At 67.3% G+C, this 19,759-nt stretch overlaps 1 protein-coding gene across 1 annotated transcript; it reads left to right on the plus strand.

The window, feature by feature from the left end:
* Positions 1–130: 130 nt before the first annotated feature.
* LOC127465510 (pre-mRNA-splicing factor SYF1-like) lies at positions 131–19,320 on the plus strand (the record flags this gene model as incomplete). The annotated part of the gene is made up of 13 exons (XM_051776017.1): positions 131–339; positions 1,755–1,889; positions 2,693–2,857; positions 5,521–5,665; positions 7,697–7,848; positions 8,579–8,698; positions 9,761–9,892; positions 10,522–10,653; positions 12,042–12,155; positions 16,040–16,078; positions 16,310–16,472; positions 17,772–17,962; positions 19,112–19,320. Coding segments are annotated over exons 1-13 (1,895 nt in total), but the record flags the coding sequence as incomplete, so codon positions are not given.
* Between the last annotated feature and the right edge of the window lie 439 nt (positions 19,321–19,759).

Raw genomic sequence — 19,759 nt, forward strand, 5'->3', positions numbered from 1 at the left:
CCGCGGATCTGGCTGGATTACTGCCAGTTCCTGGCGGAGCAGGGCCGGATCACCTGGACCCCCCTGACCCCCCTGTGCCCCCCTGACCCCCCTGACCCCCCTGTACCCCCATAACCACCCTGTGCCCCCCTGTGCCCCCAGATGCCGCGGATCTGGCTGGATTACTGCCAGTTCCTGGCGGAGCAGGGCCGGATCACGCGCACGCGCCGCACCTTCGACCGCGCGCTGCGGGCGCTGCCCATCACCCAACACCGGCGGCTGTGGCCCCCCTACCTGAGCTTCGTCAGGAAACACCCCCTGCCCGAGACCGCCGTCAGGGTCTTCAGGAGGTTCCTCAAGGTGAGGCACACCTGGGGACACACCTGGGGACACAGCTGGGGACACAGCTGGGGACAGGGTCCCACCTGGGGACACACCTGGGGACAGGGACACAGCTGGGGTCACAGCTGGGGTCACACCTGGAGACACAAACACCCCCTGCCCGAGAGCGCTGTCAGGGTCTTCAGGAGATTCCTCAAGGTGAGGCACAGCTGGGGACACAGCTGGGGACTGGGACACACCTGGGGACACACCTGGGGACACAGCTGGGGACACAGCTGGGGACTGGGACACACCTGGGGACACACCTGGGGACACACCTGGGGACACAAACACCCCCTGCCCGAGTCCACCATCAGGGTCTTCAGGAGATTCCTCAAGGTGAGACACACCTGGGGACAACTGGGGACACAGCTGGGGACAGGGACACAGCTGGGGACAGGGACAGACCTGGAGACAGGGACACACCTGGGGACAGGGACACACCTGGGGACAGGGACACAGCTGGGGAGAGGGACACAGCTGGAATCAGCCCAAGACAGGGACACTCACCTGGCAGCGTCACCTTGGCGTGGTGACACACCTGGACAGGGGTGGCACCACAGGGACAGGCAGGTGACACTGAGGGGGCCCAGGTGACACGGGGGGGGTTCAGGTGACACTGAGGTGACACTGCTGTCCCCTGTCCCCAGCTGTGCCCCGAGGAGGCGGAGCAGTACGTGGGGTACCTGTGCTCAGGGGGGTTCAGGTGACCCTGGGGTGACCCTGAGGTGACCCTGAGGTGACACTGCTGTCCTCTGTCCCCAGCTGTGCCCTGAGGAGGCAGAGCAGTACGTGTCCTACCTGCGCTCCGTGGGGGGGTCAGGTGACACTGAGGGGGTTCAGGGGACACTGGGGGGGTTCAGGTGACACTGAGGTGACACTGGGAGGGTTCAGGTGACCCAGGTGACACTGCTGTCCCCAGCTGTGCCCCGAGGAGGCAGAGCAGTACGTGTCCTACCTGCGCTCCGTGGGGGGGTCAGGTGACACTGGGGGGGTTCAGGGGACACTGGGGGGGTTCAGGGGACACTGAGGTGACCCAGGTGACACTGAGGTGACACTGAGGTGACACTGGTGTCCCCAGCTGTGCCCCGAGGAGGCCGAGCAGTACGTGTCCTACCTGCACTCCGTGGGGGGTTCAGGTGACACTGGGGGGGTCAGGTGACACTGAGGTGACACTGGGAGGGTTCAGGTGACCCAGGTGACACTGAGGTGACACTGAGGTGACACTGGTTCCCAGCAGTGCCCCGAGGAGGCCGAGCAGTACGTGTCCTACCTGCGCTCCGTGGGGGGTTCAGGTGACACTGGGGGGGTTCAGGTGACACTGAGGTGACACTGGGAGGGTTCAGGTGACCCAGGTGACACTGAGGTGACCCAGGTGACATTGCTGTCCCCAGCTGTGCCCCGAGGAGGCCGAGCAGTACGTGTCCTACCTGCGCTCCGTGGGCCGCCTGGACGAGGCCGCGCAGGTTCTGGCCCGGCTGGTGAACGACGAGAGATTCGTGTCCAGGGAGGGCAAATCCAACTACCAGGTGGGCACCGGGGGCACGGGACACTTTGGGGGGCACAGGGGGGACCTGGGGCACATGGGGGGGCACAGGGGGGACCTGGGGGGGCACAGGGGGGATCCAGGACACCTTGGGGGGCACAGGGGGGACCTGGGGGGGCACAGGGGGGATCCAGGACACTTTGGGGGGCACAGGAGGGACCTGGGGGGGCACAGGGGGGATCCAGGACACTTTGGGGGGCACAGGGGGGACCTGGGGGGGCACAGGGGGGATCCAGGACACTTTGGGGGGCACAGGAGGGACCTGGGGGGGCACAGGGGGGATCCAGGACACTTTGGGGGGTCCAGGGGGCTCCTCTGGGGACGGGGAGGGGTCTCTGTGGCTGGGGGGGGGGGGGGCACACCCAGGGCACCTCTGGGGCACCTCTGGGGATGGAGGGGGCACCTGTGGGAGCAGGAGGGGTTGGGGGGTCCTGAGGGTCCCTATGAGGTTTTGGGGGTCTCGGGGAGGTTTTTGGGGTTCTGACCCCCCCCGTTCCCCCCCCAGCTGTGGCAGGAGCTGTGGGAGCTGCTGTCCCAGCACCCCGGGGTGGGGGTCCCTCGGGCACTGGGGGGTCCCACAGGCACTGGGGGGGTTCTGGGGGTTTTGGGGGATCCTGGGGGTGTTCTGGGGGTTCTGACCCCCCCCCTCCTTTATCCCCCAGCTGTGGCAGGAGCTGTGTGAGCTGCTGTCCCTGCACCCTGGGGTGGGGGTCCCTTGGGCACTGGGGGGTCTCAGGGAGGTTTTTGGGGGCTCTGTGGGCTCTGACCCCCCCGTTTCCCCCCCAGCTGTGGCAGGAGCTGTGTGAGCTGCTGTCCCAGCACCCCGACCGTGTTCGCTCGCTGGACGCCGGGGGGATCATCCGGGGGGGCCTCACGCGCTTCACGGACCAGCGGGGGCGGCTCTGGGGGGCTCTGGCCGATTGTTACGTGCGCTGCGGCCACCTCGAGAAGGTGACAGACAGCCCGGCCCTGCTGGGACCTTGGGAATGACTGACAGCTCTGGGAATGACTGACAGCCATGGGAATGACTGACAGCCCTGGGAATGATTGACAGCCCCTGGGAATGACTGACAGCCCTGGGAATGATTGACAGCCCCTGGGAATGACTGACAGCTCCTGGGAATGATTGACAGCCCCGGGAGTGACTGACAGCTCCTGGGAATGACTGACAGCTCCTGGGAATGACTGACAGCCCTGGGAATGATTGACAGCCCCTGGGAATGACTGACACCCCCTGGGAATGACTGACAGCTCTGGGAATGACTGACAGCTCTGGGAATGACTGACAGCTCCTGGAAGTGACTGACAGCCATGGGAATGACTGACAGCCCCGGGAGTGACTGACAGCTCTGGGAATGACTGACAGCCCTGGGAATGACTGACAGCCCCGGGAATGACTGACAGCCCTGGGAATGACTGACAGCCCTGGGAATGACTGACAGCTCCTGGGAGTGACTGACAGCCCTGGGAATGACTGACAGCCATGGGAATGACTGACAGCCCTGGGAATGACTGACAGCCCCTGGGAATGACTGACAGCTCCTGGGAATGACTGACAGCTCCTGGGAGTGACTGACAGCCCTGGGAATGACTGACATCCCTGGGAATGACTGACAGCCATGGGAATGACTGACAGCTCCTGGGAATGACTGACAGCCATGGGAGTGACAGACAGCCCCGGGAGTGACTGACAGCTCCTGGGAATGACTGACAGCCCTGGGAATGACTGACAGCCCTGGGAATGACTGACACCTGCTGAGAATGACTGACATCCCTGGGAATGATTGACAGCCCCTGGGAATGACTGACAGCCCTGGGAATGATTGACATCCCTGGGAATGACTGACAGCCCCTGGGAATGACTGACAGCCCTGGGAATGACTGACAGCCCCTGGGAATGACTGACACCTCCTGGGAATGACTGACAGCCCCTGGGAATGATTGACAGCCCCTGGGAATGACTGACAGCCCTGGGAATGACTGACAGCCCCGGGAATGACTGACAGCCCCTGGGAATGACTGACAGCCCCAGGAATGATTGACAGCCCTGGGAATGACTGACATCCGTGGGAATGACTGACACCCCTGGGAATGACTGACACCTCCTGGGAATGATTGACATCCCTGGGAATGAGTGACAGCTCCTGGGAATGACTGACAGCCCCGGGAATGACTGACAGCCCTGGGAATGACTGACAGCCCTGGGAATGATTGACGGCCCTGGGAATGACTGACAGCCCTGGGAATGACTGACAGCCCTGGGAACAACTGACAGCCCCTGGGAATGACTGACAACCCCTGGGAATGAGTGACATCCCCAGGAATGACTGACACCTCCAGGAATGACTGACACCTCCGGGAATGACTGACAGCCCCTGGGAACGATTGACAGCCATGGGAATGACTGACAGCCCCTGGGAATGATTGACAGCCCTGGGAATGACTGACAGCCCCTGGGAATGACTGACAGCCCTGGGAATGACTGACAGCCCCTGGGAATGATTGACATCCCTGGGAGTGACTGACAGCCCTGGGAATGACTGACAGCCCCTGGGAATGATTGACATCCCTGGGAGTGACTGACAGCCCTGGGAATGACTGACAGCCCCTGGGAATGATTGACATCCCTGGGAGTGACTGACAGCCCTGGGAATGACTGACAGCCCCGGGAATGACTGACAGCCCCTGGGAATGATTGACATCCCTGGGAGTGACTGACAGCCCCTGGGAATGACTGACAGCCCTGGGAATGACTGACAGCCATGGGAGTGACTGACAGCCCCTGGGAATGATTGACATCCCTGGGAGTGACTGACAGCCCCAGGAATGACTGACACGGCTGGGAGTGATTAACACCCCTGGGACTGATTGACATGTCCTGGGAATAACTGACATCTCCTCGGAATGACTGACTGACACCCCTGGCAACGTGTGCTGTTCCTGTCCCTGTTCTTGCATCTGTCCTCGTGTCTGTCCCTGTGTCTGTCCCTGTCACTGTCCCTGTGTCTGTCCCTGTGTCTGTCCCTGTCACTGTCCCTGTGTCTGTCCCTGTGTTTCCCAACACCGTCCATGTTTTCAGGCCCGGGATGTGTACGAGGAGGCCGTGCAGACCGTGATGACCCCTGATCCCATTCCCTGTGTCCCTGATCCCATTCTTTATCCCATTCCAGGCCCGGGATGTGTACGAGGAGGCCGTGCAGACCCTGATCCCATTCCCTGTGTCCCTGATCCCATTCCCTGTGTTCCCTATCCCATTCCAGGCCCGGGATGTGTACGAGGAGGCCGTGCAGACCCTGATCCCGTTCCCTGTGTCCCTGATCCCATTCCCTGTGTTCCCATTCCCGTTCCAGGCCCGGGATGTGTACGAGGAGGCCGTGCAGACCCTGATGATGTTTATCCCTGTCCCTGATCCCATTCTTTATCCCATTCCAGGCCCGGGATGTGTACGAGGAGGCCGTGCAGACCGTGATGATCCCTGATCCCATTCCCTGTGTCCCTGATCCCATTGTTTATCCCGTTCCAGGCCCGGGATGTGTACGAGGAGGCCGTGCAGACCGTGATGATCCCTGATCCCATTCCCTGTGTCCCTGATCCCATTGTTTATCCCGTTCCAGGCCCGGGATGTGTACGAGGAGGCCGTGCAGACCGTGATGACCGTGCGGGATTTCACGCAGGTCTTCGACAGCTACGCCCGGTTCGAGGAGAGCGTCATCGCCGCCCTGCTCGACACCCAGGCCCAGCTGGGGCGGGGACAGGACGGTACAGCTGGGGGGGGAACGGGGGGGACACCCCAAAATGGGGGGGACATCCCAAAATGGGGGGGGACACCCCAAAATGGGGGGGGATCGGGGCAAGGGGGACAAGGGGAGCATCATCAGGGCCCTGCTGGACACCCAGGCCCAGCTGGGGCGGGGACAGGACGGTACAGCTGGGGTGGGAACGGGGGGGACACCCCAGGATGGGGGGGACATCCCAAATGGGGGGAGGGACACCCCAAAATGGGGGGGGAGACACCCCAAATTGGGGGACAAGGGGGACAAGGGGAGCATCATCAGGGCCCTGCTCGACACCCAGGCCCAGCTGGGGCGGGGACAGGACGGTACAGCTGGGGTGGGAATGGGGGGGACACCCCAGGATGGGGGGGACATCCCAAAATGGGGGGGGACACCCCAGAATGGGGGGGGATCGGGGCAAGGGGGACAAGGGGAACATCATCAGGGCCCTGCTGGATGCCCAGACCCAGCTGGGGTGGGGACAGGACGGTACAGCTGGGGTGGGAATGGGGGGGACACCCCAGAATGGGGGGGGGGGACACCCCAGAATGGGGGGAGGGACACCCCCAAAATGGGGGGAGACACCCCAAAATGGGGGGAGGGACACCCCCAAAATGGGAGGGATTAGGTTGAGGAGAGCAAGGAGTGTGTGATCAGGGCCCACCTGGGGCACTGGTGGAGGGATGGATGTGGGGTGGGGGGCACACACCCCCCTGGGATCCCCCCCAACCCCTGTGTCCCCCTGACCCCATGTGACCCCCTGTGCCCCCCTTGACCCCCTGTGCCCCCTCAGAGAAGGTGGAGCTGGAGCTGCTCCTGGCACGGTTTGGGTGGCTCGTGGCCCTGTGGCCCCTGACCCCCTGTGTCCTCTGACCCTCCAACTCCTGTGACCCCCCCAAGCCCCACGACCCCCTGTGTCCTGTGACCCCCCAACCCCTGTGACGCCCCCCCCAAGCCCCCTGTGAGGCCCCCAAGCCCCCTGTGTCCTGTGACCCCCCAACCCCTGTGACCCCCCCAATCCCCCTGTGTCCTGTGACCCCCCCCAACCCCTGTGACCCCCCCCCCAATCCCCCTGTGTCCCCTGACCCGCTGTGACCCCCCCTGTGCCCCCCTGATTCCCCCCAGCCCGGCTGTGCCCCCTCAGAGCTGGAGCTGTGCCTGGCGCAGTTCGAGCAGCTCATGGCCCCGTGCCCGGGGGGTCCTTGTGTCCCCTGAACCCCCCCGTGTGTCCCCTGACCCCCCTCGTGTCCCCCCTGACCCCCCTCGTGTCCCCTGACCCCCCCGTGTCCCCTGACCCCCCCTGTGTCCCCTGACTCCCCCCATGTCCCCTGACCCCCCCCTGTGTCCCCTGACCCCCCTGACCCCCCATTTTCCCACAGAGGAGGTGGAGCTGGAGCTGCACCTGGTGCTGTTCCAGTGGCTCATGGCCCCGTGCCCGGGGGATCCCCGTGTCCCCTGACCCCCCCCTGTGTCCCCTGACCCTCCCCATGTCCCCTGACCTCCCCCAGCCCCCCCTGACCCCCCTGACCCCCGTTTTCCCGCAGAGGAACTGGAGCTGGAGCTGCGGCTGGCGCGGTTCGAGCGGCTCATGGCCCCGTGCCCGGGGGATCCCCGTGTCCCCTGACCCCCCTCGTGTCCCCTGACCCCCCATGTGTCCCCTGACCCCCCCCCGGGTGTCTGACCCCCGTTTTCCCACAGAGGAGGTGGAGCTGGAGCTGCGGCTGGCGCAGTTCGAGCGGCTCATGGCCCCATGCTTGGGGGATCCCCGTGTCCCCTGACCCCCCATGTGTCCCCTGACCCCCCATGTGTCCCCTGACCCCCCCTGACCCCCCTGACCCCCGTTTTCCCGCAGAGGAGGTGGAGCTGGAGCTGCGGCTGGCGCGGTTCGAGCAGCTCATGGCCCCGTGCCCGGGGGGTCCCTGTGTCCCCTGACCCCCCTCGTGTCCCCTGACCCTCCCCATGTCCCCTGACCTCCCCCAGCCCCCCCTGACCCCCCCTGACCCCCGTTTTCCCACAGAGGAGGTGGAGCTGGAGCTGCGGCTGGCGCGGTTCGAGCGGCTCATGGCGCGGCGGCCGCTGCTGCTCAACAGCGTCCTGCTGAGGCAGAACCCCCACAACGTGCACGAGTGGCACAAGAGGGTGGCCCTGCACCAGGGGCACCCCGAGAAGGTGGGGGGGGCACGGGGACACACGGGGGGGCTGCACAGGGGGCACCTTGGGGAGGAGGGGGGACCCCCAGAAAGGGGGGCGCACGGAGAGGGACGTGGCAGAGGAGGGGGGGGGTGTGGGGGACACAGGGGGACACTGAGGGTTGTGGGGGACACAGGGGGACACTGGGGAGGTGTGGGGGACACCTGGGGACACTGGGGGGTGTGGGGGACACAGGGGGACACTGGGAGGGTGTGGGGGACACCTGGGGACACTGGGGGTGTGGGGGACACAGGGGGACACTGGGGGGGTGTGGGGGACACTGGGGGGGTGTGGGGGACACAGGGGGACACTGGGGGGGTGTGGGGGACACCTGGGGACACTGGGGGGTGTGGGGGACACAGGGGGACACTGGGAGGGTGTGGGGGACACCTGGGTGAAGGTGGGGGGCACCCGAGGACACTGGGGGGGGGTGTGGGGGACACCTGGGGACACTGGAGGGGTGTGGGGGACACCTGGGGACACTGGGGGGGTGTGGGGGACACAGGGGGACACTGGGGGGTGTGGGGGACACAGGGGGACACTGGGGGGGGGTGTGGGGAGCACCTGGGTGAAGGTGGGGGGGCACCCGAGGACACTGGGGGGGGTGTGGGGGACACCTGGGGACACCGAGACAGGGAGTTTGGCAGTGACACCGCTGTTCTCTGCTCCCCCCCGTGTCCCTCCTTGTCCCACCCTGTCCCCCCCCCAGATCATCCAGACCTACACCGAGGCCGTGCGCACCGTGGACCCCCAGCGCGCCACCGGCCGCCCCCACGAGCTCTGGGTGGCCTTCGCCCGCTTCTACGAGGACAACGGGCAGCTGGACGATGTGAGGGACCCCCATGCTGCCCCTGGGACCCCCAAACCCTGCCTGGGACCCCCACGCTGCCCCCAGGACCCCCCCAAACCTGCCTGGGACCCACACACTGCCCCTGGGACCCCCAAACCCTGCTTGAGACCCCCACACTGCCCTTGGGACCCCCCAACCCTGCCTGGGAACCCCACACTGCCCCCAGGACCCCCAAACCTGCCTGGGATCCCTGGGACCCCCCCCCCAACCCTGCCTGGGACCCCCACACTGCCCTCTGGGCCCCCTAAACCTGCCTGGGGCCCCAGGCCAGGGCCATCCTGTGACCCCCCCTGACCCCCCCCCGACCCCCCCCAGGCCAGGGCCATCCTGTGACCCCCCCATGTCCCCCCCCCAGGCCAGGGCCATCCTGTGACCCCCCCTGACCCCCCATGTCCCCCCAGGCCAGGGCCATCCTGTGACCCCCCCTGACCCCCCCATGTCCCCCCCTGACCCCCCCATGCCCCCCCAGGCCCGGGCCATCCTGTGACCCCCCCTGCCCCCCCCAGGCCTGTGACCCCCCCCTGACCCCCCCCTGACCCCCCAGGCCAGGGCCATCCTGTGACCCCCCCGACCCCCCCCCTGCCCCCCCAGGCCTGTGACCCCCCCCTGACCCCCCCATGTCCCCCCCAGGCCAGGGCCATCCTGTGACCCCCCCTGACCCCCCCCGTCCCCCCAGGCCAGGGCCATCCTGTGACCCCCCCTGACCCCCCTATGCCCCCCCCAGGCCTGTGACCCCCCCTGACCCCCCCTTGCCCCCCCAGGCCAGGGCCATCCTGTGACCCCCCTTTACTGTCCCCCATGTCCCCCCCAGGCCAGGGCCATCCTGTGACCCCCCCCCCTGTCCCCCCCATGTCCCCCCCAGGCCAGGGCCATCCTGTGACCCCCCCTGACCCCCCCCTGTCCCCCCAGGCCAGGGCCATCCTGTGACCCCCCTGACCCCCCTATGCCCCCCCCAGGCCTGTGACCCCCCCCTGACCCCCCCTGACCCCCCCATGTCCCCCCCAGGCCTGTGACTCCCCCTGACCCCCCCTACCCCCCCAGGCCCGGGCCATCCTGTCCAGGGCCACCCGGGTGCGGTTCCGGAGGGTGGAGGACCTGGCGGCCGTTTGGTGCGAGTTTGGGGAGCTGGAGCTGCGGCACCACCGGCACGAGGAGGCCCTGAGGGTGCTCCGGGTGAGGGGGGGCCCCAAAAACCCCCGGGGGGGGCACCAGAGTGAGGGGGGGAACCCCAAAAATGAGAGGGAGACCCAAAAAATGGGGGGTGTTGAGGGCGGGGGGCACGAGGGCTGTGGGGGTGTCACTGTCCCCGGGGTGGCTGTGGGGGGGCACGAGTTGTGGGAGCTGGAGCTGCAGCATGAGGAGGTTCTGGGGGTGCTCCGGGTGAGGGGGGACCCCAAAAACCCCGGGGGGGGGCACCAGAGTGGGGGGGGACGACCCAAAAATGGGGGGTCCCTGAAATACAGGGGTCTGGGTGCAGGGAATTGCCAGTGGCCACCCCTCTCTCAGGTGGGATGTCAGGGCTGGGATCTGGGGGGGGAGGGAGAGGGGGGCTGGGGGGGGTTGGGGACTTGGGGGACCCCCTACATGACCCCTCGAAATGGGGGGGAACCCCAGAATGTGAGGGGGTGGGACTGGGAGCAGGGGGTGCAGCCAGAGAAACCCCGAGGGACACCTTTGTCCTCAGGTGGGACCGCAGGGCTGGGGGCTCTGGGGGGGGAGTTTGGGGGGTTTTGGGGCCCCCCCTGAGCCCCCTGTGCCCCCCCTGTGCCCCCCCTGAGCCCCCCCTGTGCCCCCTCCCCCAGAAAGCCACGGCCCTGCCGGCCAAACGTGCCGAGTACTTCGACAGCTCCGAGCCCGTCCAGAACCGGCTCTACAAATCCCTCAGGGTGTGGTCCATGCTGGCTGACCTGGAGGAGAGCCTGGGCACCTTCCAGGTGGGCACACACCCCACAGGGCACCTGGGGAAATGGAGGACATGGGGGGGACACCTGGGGACAGGGGGAGAGCCTGGGCACCTTTCGGGTGGGCACACACCCCACAGGGCACCTGGGGACACCTGGGGACATGGGGGGGACACCTGGGGACACGGGGGAGAGCCTGGGCACCTTCCAGGTGGGCACACACCCCACAGGGCACCTGGGGACATGGGGGGGACACCTGGGGACGGGGGGAGAGCCTGGGCACCTTCCAGGTGGGCACACACCCCACAGGGCACCTGGGGACACCTGGGGACATGGGGGGGACACCTGGGGACAGGGGGAGAGCCTGGGCACCTTTCGGGTGGGCACACACCTCACAGGGCACCTGGGGACATGGGGGGGACATGGGGGGGACACCTGGGGACGGGAGGAGAGCCTGGGCACCTTCCAGGTGGGCACACACCAGACAGGGACACCTGGGGACACGGGGGGGACACCTGGGGGCAGGGGGGGGACACCTGGGGACAGGGGGAGAGCCTGGGCACCTTCCAGGGGGGCACACACCCCACAGGGCCCCTGGGGACACCTGGGGACACACCTGGGACACCTGGGGACACGAGGGGGACACGGGGGGCACAGGGCTGACACGAGGAGACCTCCCGTGGGTGCTGAGCCCGGAGCAGGTGCTGGGCAGGGGGGGAGACTGTCCCTGGAGTGGGGCAGGGAGTGACTGCCCTGGGGTGGCTGTGGGGGTGTCACTGTCCCCGAGGTGGCTGTGGGGGTGTCACTGTCCCCGGGGTGGCTGTGGGGGTGTCACTGTCACTGTCCCCAGGGTGGCTTTGGGGGTGTCACTGTCCCCGGGGTGGCTGTGGGGGTGTCACTGTCATTGGGGTGGGTGTGGGGGTGTCACTGCCCCGCGGTGGCTGTGGGGGTGTCACTGTCAGTGTCCCCAGGGTGACTGTGGGGGTGTCCCTGTCATTGGGGTGGCTCTGGGGGTGTCACTGTCCCCAGGGTGGCTGTGGGGGTGTCACTGCCCTGGGGTGGCTGTGGGGGTGTCCCTGTCCCCGGGGTGGCTGTGGGGGTGTCCCTGTCCCCAGGATGGCTGTGGGGGTGTCCCTGTCCCCGGGGTGGCTGTGGGGGTGTCCCTGTCCCCAGGATGGGTGTGGGGGTGTCACTGCCCTTGGGGTGGGTGTGGGGGTGTCACTGTCACTGGGGTGGCTGTGGGGGTGTCCCTGTCACTGGGGTGGCTGTGGGGGTGTCCCTGTCCCCAGGATGGCTGTGGGGGTGTCACTGCCCTGGGGTGGCTGTGGGGGTGTCACTGTCCCTGGGGTGGCTGTGGGGGTGTCCCTGTCCCCAGGATGGCTGTGGGGGTGTCCCCCCTGCCCCCCCCTTGGTGCCCGCAGTCGACGCGGGCGGTGTACGAGCGCATCCTGGACCTGCGCATCGCCACCCCCCAGATCGTCATCAACTACGCCCTGCTGCTCGAGGAGCACGGCCGCTTCGAGGACAGCTTCAAGGTGAGGGGGACACCTGGGGACACCTGGGACACCTGGGGACACCTGGGGACAGCCTGGGGACAGCCTGGGGACAGCCTGGGGACAGAGGGCTGGGGGCACCCTGAGGGAGGGGCTGGGAGCACCCTGTGGCTGGAGGAGCACGGGCGCTTCTGGGACAGCTTCGAGGTGACAGGGGACACCTGGGGACACCTGGGGACACCTGGGGACACCTGGGGACAACCTGGGGACAGAGGGGCTGGGGGCACCCCGGGGGAGGTATTGGGAGCACCCCATGGCTGGAGGAGCACGGGCGCTTCAGGGACAGCTTCGAGGTGATGGGGGGGACACCTGGGGACACCTGGGGACAGCCTGGGGACACCTGGGGACATCTGGGGACAGCCTGGGGACACCTGGGGACACCTGGGGATACCTGGGGCCAGAGGGGCTGGGGGCACTCCGGGGGGAGGGGTTGGGAGCACCCCATGGCTGGAGGAGCACGGGCGCTTCAGGGACAGCTTCGAGGTGACAGGGGGGGACATCTGGGGACACCTGGGGACACCTGGGGACACCTGGGGACAGCCTGGGGACAGGGGGGCTGGGAGCACCCCAGGAGAGGAGCTGGGAGCACCCTGTGGCTGGAGGAGCACGGGTGCTTCAGGGACAGCTTCGAGGTGACAGGGGGGACATCTGGGGACAGCCTGGGGACACCTGGGGACACCTGGGGACAGCCTGAGGACACCTGGGGACACCTGGGGACAGCCTGGGGACACCTGGGGACAGCTTGGGGACAGCCTGGGGACACCTGGGGACACCTGGGGACAGCCTGGGGACACCTGGGGACAGCTTGGGGACAGCCTGGGGACACCTGGGGACACCTGGGGACAGGGGGGCTGGGGGCACCCTGAGGGAGGGGTTGGGAGCACCCTGTGGCTGGAGGAGCACGGGCGCTTCAGGGACAGCTTTGAGGTGATGGGGGGGACACCTGGGGACACCTGGAGACACCTGGGGACAGCTTGGGGGACAGCCTGGGGACACCTGGAGACACCTGGGGACAGGGGGGCTGGGAGCACCCCAGGGGAGGGGCTGGGAGCACCCTGTGGCTGGAGGAGCACGGGTGCTTCAGGGACAGTGTTGAGGTGACAGGGATGCTGGGGACACTTGGGGACACAGTGTGAAGGTGACAGGGGACACCCCGTGGCTGAGGAGTTGGATGGGACACCCCAGGGTGGGGGTTGGGGACAGGGTGGTGACCCTGTGTCCGGGGAGGGCTGTGGGGACAGCAGGGGCACGACATCCTGGGATGGCCCCTGGGCTTCTGGCAGCAGGGGGGTGACAGGGGGTGGCAGCAGGGACAGGGGTGGCAGCAGTGACAGGGGGGTGGCAGCAATGACAGGAGTGTTGGCAGGGAGATGGCAGCAGTGACAGGAGGTGGCAGCAGTGACAGGAGATGGCAGCAGTGACAGGGGGTGGCAGCAGTGACAGGGGGGTGGCAGGGGGTGGCAGCAGTGACAGGGGTGGCAGCAATGACATGGGGGTGGCAGCAGTGACAGGGGGTGGCAGTGTTGGCAGGGGGGTGGCAGCAGTGACAGGGGTGGCAGCAGTGACAGGGGGATGGCAGCAGTGACAGGAGTGGTTACAGGAGGTGGCAGCAGTGACAGGGGGTGGCAGCAGTGACAGGGGTGGTGACAGGGGATGACAGCAGTGACAGAGGTGACGGCGTTGGCAGCACTGACAGCACTTGTGCCAGGGTGACAGTGGTGGCAGGGTGACGTGGGGGGGGTGGCAGGGGTGGTGACAGCGGTGTCAGGATGATGGTGGCAGTGTCAGGACTGTGACAGCAGTGTCAGGGCAGTGTCAGGGCAGTGGTAGCAGCGACAGGGTGGTGACAGCGGTGGCAGGGCAGGGACATCTGTTTTGGGGTGGCAGTGGTAGTGGCAGGGTGGTGTCAGGGTGGTGACAGGGGTGACAGCAGTGTCAGGGGAGCAGTGTCAGTGTCAGGGACAGATGACAGTCAGATGGTGACTGCAGTGCCAGGTGGTGACACAGTGTCGGGGGGATGGCAGTGTTGGGGTGGCAGTGGTGGTGGCAGTGGTGGTGACAGTGGTACCAGGCAGTGACACGGTGTCGGGGGGATGGCAGTGTTGGGGTGGCAGTGGTGGTGACAATGGTGCCAGGCAGTGACACGGTGTCAGGGTGACAGTGGTGGTGGCAGTGGTGGTGACAGTGGTGCCAGGCAGTGACACGGTGTCAGGGCAGCACCCAGGGGTGACCCTGTGCCATGTCTGTGTCCCCACGTCCCTCTGTCCCCTCATGCACATGAACGTGGCACTGCCCTGTCCCGCTGGTGACACTGTCCCAGTGGTGACAATGTACCTGTGGTGACACTGTCCCCGTGGTGACACTGCCTTTGTGTTCACATCCCTGTTGGTGACACTGTCCTTGTCCCTGTGGTGACACTGTCCCTGTGGTGACACTGCCCTTGTCTTCACACCCCTGCTGGTGACACTGTCTCTGTCCCAGTGGTGACACTGTCGCTGTCCCCATGTCCCCAGGCCTGTGAGGGTGGCATTGCCCTGTTCAGTGGCCGCAGTGGGTGACCTGTGGCTTGTGTCTCTGTCCCTGTGTCCCTGTCCTTGTGTCCCTGTCCCTGTGTTTCTGTCCCTGTCCCTGTGGTGACAGTCTCTATGTCCTTGTCCTAGTGGTGACAGCATCCCTGTCCCCATGTCCCCAGGCCTGTGAGGGTGGCATCACCCTGTTCCAGTGGCCGCAGTGGGTGACCTGTAGCTCGTGTCCCTGTCCCTGTGTCCCTGTGGTGACATTGTCCCTGTCCCCATATGCTCTGTGATGACTGTTTGTGTGTGTCTGTCCCAGTGCTGTCCCTGTCCCTGTCCCTGATGATGACACTGTCCCTGTGTCCCTGTCCCAGCAGTGACACCATTCCTGTCCCAGCAGTGACACTGTCCCTGTCCCAGCAGCGATGCCATCCGTGCCCTTGTGGTGACACTGTCCTTGTGTCACTGTCCCAGCAGTGATACTGTCCCTGTCCCAGCAGCGATGCCATCCGTGCCCTTGTGGTGACACTGTCCCCGTGTCCCCAGGTGTATGGGCGTGGCATCGCAGGTGACCTGTGGCTCCCGTCCCTGTGTCCCTGTGTCCCTGTGTGTCCCTGTGGGATACAAGCGTGGCATCGCAGGTGACCTGTGGCTCACGTCCCTGTCCCTGTGTCTCTGTGTGTCCCCATGGTGACACTGTCCCTGTGTCCCTGTGTCCCTGTGTCCCTGTGTCCCTGTGTCCCTGTCCCCGTGGTGACACCATCCCCGTGTGTCCCCAGGCCTACGAGCGTGGCATCGCGCTGTTCCGGTGGCCGCACGTGGGTGACCTGTGGCTCACGTACCTGTCCCTGTCCCTGTGTCCCTGTGTCCCTGTCCCCGTGGTGACACTGTCCCCGTGTCTCTGTGTGTCCCTGTGGAGACACCGTCCCTGTGTGTCCCCAGGCCTACGAGCGTGGTATTGCCCTGTTCCGGTGGCCGCATATGGGTGACCTGTGGCTCACGTACCTGTCCCTGTGTCCCTGTGTCCCTGTCCCTGTCCCCGTGGTGACACTGTCCCCATGTGTCCCTGTCCCCGTGGTGACACTGTCCCTGTGTGTCCCCAGGCCTATGAACGTGGCATCGCGCTGTTCCGGTGGCCACACATGGGTGACCTGTGGCTCACGTACCTGTCCCTGTGTCCCTGTGTCCCTGTGTCCCTGTCCCCATGTCCCTGTCCCTGTGTGTCCCTGTGGGATACAAGCGTGGCATTGCAGGTGACCTGTGGCTCATGTCCCTGTCCCTGTGTGTCCCCATGGTGACACTGTCCCCGTGTGTCCCTGTCCCCGTGGTGACACTGTCCCCGTGTGTCCCCAGGCCTACGAGCGTGGCATCGCCCTGTTCCGGTGGCCGCATGTGGGTGACCTGTGGCTCACGTACCTGTCCCTGTGTCCCTGTGTCCCTGTCCCTGTCCCCGTGGTGACACTGTCCCCATGTGTCCCTGTCCCCGTGGTGACACTGTCCCTGTGTGTCCCCAGGCCTACGAGCGTGGCACTGTGGGTGACCTGTGGCTCATGTCTCTGTGTCCCTGTGTCCCTGTGTCCCTGTCCCTGTCCCCATGGTGACACCGTCCCCGTGTGTCCCCAGGCCTACGAGCGTGGCATCGCACTGTTCCGGTGGCCGCACGTGGGTGACCTGTGGCTCACGTACCTGTCCAAGTTCGTGGCCCGTTACGGGGGCCGGAAGCTGGAGCGGGCGCGGGACCTGTTCGAGCAGGCGCTGGACGGGTGCCCCCCCCAGCACGCCAAGAGTAAGGGGGCACGGGGGGCACGAGGGGCCCGGGGGGGCATGGGGGGGCACGGGGGGCATGGAGGGCATGGGGGGGTACAGGGGGCACGGGGGGCCCGGGGGGGCTCTGGGAGGGCACGGAGGGCACGGGGGGCACAGGGGGCACAGGGAGGGGGCACAGCAGGGTTGGGGTGGGGGGGTGCCCGGCCGAGCACGGAGGGGCTGTGGGGGGGTTGGGGGGGGGGTCAGGGCTGGTGCCCCTCAGGGCGTGGGGGGGACAGGGGGGTCAGAGGGGTGCCAGGCCAGGTGCCCATCCAGGTATGGGGGGGCTGCGGGGGACAGCTGTGCCCCCTTGGCCATGTTGGGGGGCCCGGGTGGGTGACCAGGTGTGCCCTGACAGCTGTGCCCAGGTGTGCACCAGGTGTGCACCAGGAGTGCACCAGGTGTGCCCTGACAGCGGTGCCCAGGTGTGCCCTGACAGGTGTGCCCAGGTGTGCCCTGACAGCTGTGCCCAGGTGTGCCCTGACAGCTGTGCCCAGGTGTGCACCAGGTGTGCACCAGGAGTGCACCAGGAGTGCACCAGGAGTGCACCAGGAGTGCACCAGGTGTGCCCTGACAGCTGTGCCCAGGTGTGCACCAGGTGTGCACCAGGTGTGCACCAGGAGTGCACCAGGAGTGCACCAGGTGTGCCCTGACAGCGGTGCCCAGGTGTGCACCAGGTGTGCCCCGATGGCTGTGCCCAGGTGGGTGCTGGGCAGGGCCCAGCAGGGTGTCCAGGTGTGTGCCCAGGTGGGCAGCAACAGGTACCCCCCCCAGCCATGTCAGGCTGTCTGGGGGGGGTGCTGGGCAGGTGCTCAGGTGTGTGCCCAGGTGGGCACTGATGGTGCCCCCCCCAGCCATGCTGGGGTGCCTGGATGTGTGCCCAGGTGGGTTCCAGGGGTGCCTAGGTGTGCTCAGGTATGCCCAGGTGGGTGCCCAACTGTGCCCAGGTGGGTGCCCAGGTGTGCCCTGGTGGGTGCCCAGGTGTGCCCAGGTGGGTGCCCAGGTATTCCCAGGGGGGTGCCAGGTGTGCCCAGGGGGGTTCCATAGGTGCCCAGGTGTGCCCAGGTGTGCCCAGGTGGGTGCCCAGGTGTGCCCTGGTGGGTGCCAGGTGTGCCCAGGTGGGTGCCCAGGTGTGCCCAGGTGTGCCCAGGGGGGTTCCAGCTGTGTCCAGGGAGTTCCAGGTGTGCCCAGGGGGGTTCCAGGTGTGCCCAGGTGGGTGCCAGGCGTGCCCAGGTGCGTGCCCAGGTGTGCCAGGCGGTCCCTGTCGGTGCCCCCCCAGCCATCTACCTGCTGTACGCGCGGCTGGAGGAGCAGTTCGGGCTGGCGCGCCGGGCCATGGGCGTGTACGAGAGGGGCACCCGGGCAGTGCCCCCTGAGCAGCAGCGGGACATGTTCCACATCTACATCCGCCGGGCAGCCGAGCTCTTCGGGGTCACCCACACCCGGCCCATCTACCAGCGGGCCATCGAGGTGGGCACGGGGCTGGGGGGGCACTGGGGGGGCACTGGGGGGGCACTGGGGGGGCACTGGGGGGCTGTGGGAGCTCTTCGGGGTCACCCACACCTGGCCCATCTACCAGCGGGCCATCGAGGTGGGCACGGGGGCACTGGGGGCACTGGGGGGGCACTGGGGGGGCACTGGGGGGCACTGGGGGGCACTGGGGGGCTCTTCGGGGTCACCCACACCCGGCCCATCTACCAGCGGGCCATCGAGGTGGGCATGGGGGGCACTGGGGGGCACTGGGGGGCACTGGGGGGGGGCACTGGGGGGCACTGGGGGAGCTCTTCGGGGTCACCCACACCCGGCCCATCTACCAGCGGGCCATCGAGGTGGGCACGGGGGGCACTGGGGGGCACTGGGGGGCTGTGGGGGGCTGGGGGGTGACAAAGGGGGCACCAGCAGTTGCCAAGAGGCACCAGGGGTGGTGGGGGCACCCTGAGGGGGCTGGAGGGTGACGAGGAGCATCTGGGGGTGACAAAGGGGCACTGGGGGGGGGGGCATCTCAGGGGGCTGGTGGTGACAAGGGGCACCAGGGGGGTGACAAGAGGCACCAGGGGCGGTGGGGGCACCTGGGGGGGCTGGGGGTGACAAGGGGCACCTGGGGGTGACAAGGGGCACGAGGGCTGGGGGGGACACTCAGGGGGGCTGGGGGGTGACAAGGGGCACCAGGGGGGGCTGGGGGGTGACAAAGGGGCAGCAGAGGTGGTGGGGGCACCCGGGGGGGGCTGGGGGTGGCACAGGGGCACAGGGATCTGTTGACACCATGTGGGTGCCGGGCTGGGGGGACCCTGGCAGGTCTGGCGGGGGGCAGGTGGGTCCAGGTGGTGCCAGGTAGTCCCAGGTGGTCCCAGGTGGTGCCAGGTGGTCCCAGGTGGTCCCAGGTGGCACAGGTGGTCCCAGGTGGGCCCGGGCGGTGCCAGGTAGTGCCAGGTGGTCCCAGGTGATCCCAGGTGGTCCCAGGTGGCCCAGGTGGTGCCAGGTGGTCCCAGGTGGTCCCAGGTGGGCCTGGGCGGTGCCAGGTGGTCCCAGGTGGTGCCAGGTGGTGCCAGGTAGTCCTGGGTGGTCCCAGGTGGTCCCAGGCTGTCCCAGGTGGCACAGGTGTGTGTGCTGTGCCCCCAGGTGCTGGGGGACGACGCGGCGCGGGAGCTGTGCCTGCGCTTCGCCGACATGGAGTGCAAGCTGGGCGAGGTGGATCGGGCCCGGGCCATCTACACCTACTGCTCCCAGATCTGCGACCCCCGGGTGAGGGGGCACGGGGGGGGCATGGGGGGCAACGGGGGGCACACAGGGCCATCTACACCTACTGCTCCCAGATCTGCGACCCCCGGGTGAGGGCAGGGGGGGGGCATGGGGGGCATGGGGGGCACCTGGGGGGGCACATCTACACCTACTGCTCCCAGATCTGCGACCCCCGGGTGAGGGGGCACGGGGGGGGCATGGGGGGCACGGGGGGCACACAGGGACATCTACACCTACTGCTCCCAGATCTGCGACCCCCGGGTGAGGGGGCATGGGGGGCACGGGGGGGCACAGGGGTCACACAGGGGTCACACAGGGGTCACATCTACACCTACTGCTCCCAGATCTGCGACCCCCGGGTGAGGGGGCATGGGGGGCACCCGGGGAGGATCCCCAGGGCTGAGGGGGCACCAAATAGTGTGTGGGGAGATTAGGAGTGTCCCCAGGGACACCCGAGTGTCACATGCCAGGGTGTCCCCCCGGCCAGGGGTGTCCCCGGGGCCACGTGGGTGCTGTGGAACGGGTACC

The sequence above is a fragment of the Manacus candei genome, unplaced genomic scaffold (assembly GCF_025592945.1).
Source record: "Manacus candei isolate 608988 ecotype Guabito, Panama unplaced genomic scaffold, ASM2559294v1 h1tg000418l, whole genome shotgun sequence".
NCBI classification, from domain to species: Eukaryota; Metazoa; Chordata; class Aves; order Passeriformes; family Pipridae; genus Manacus; species Manacus candei.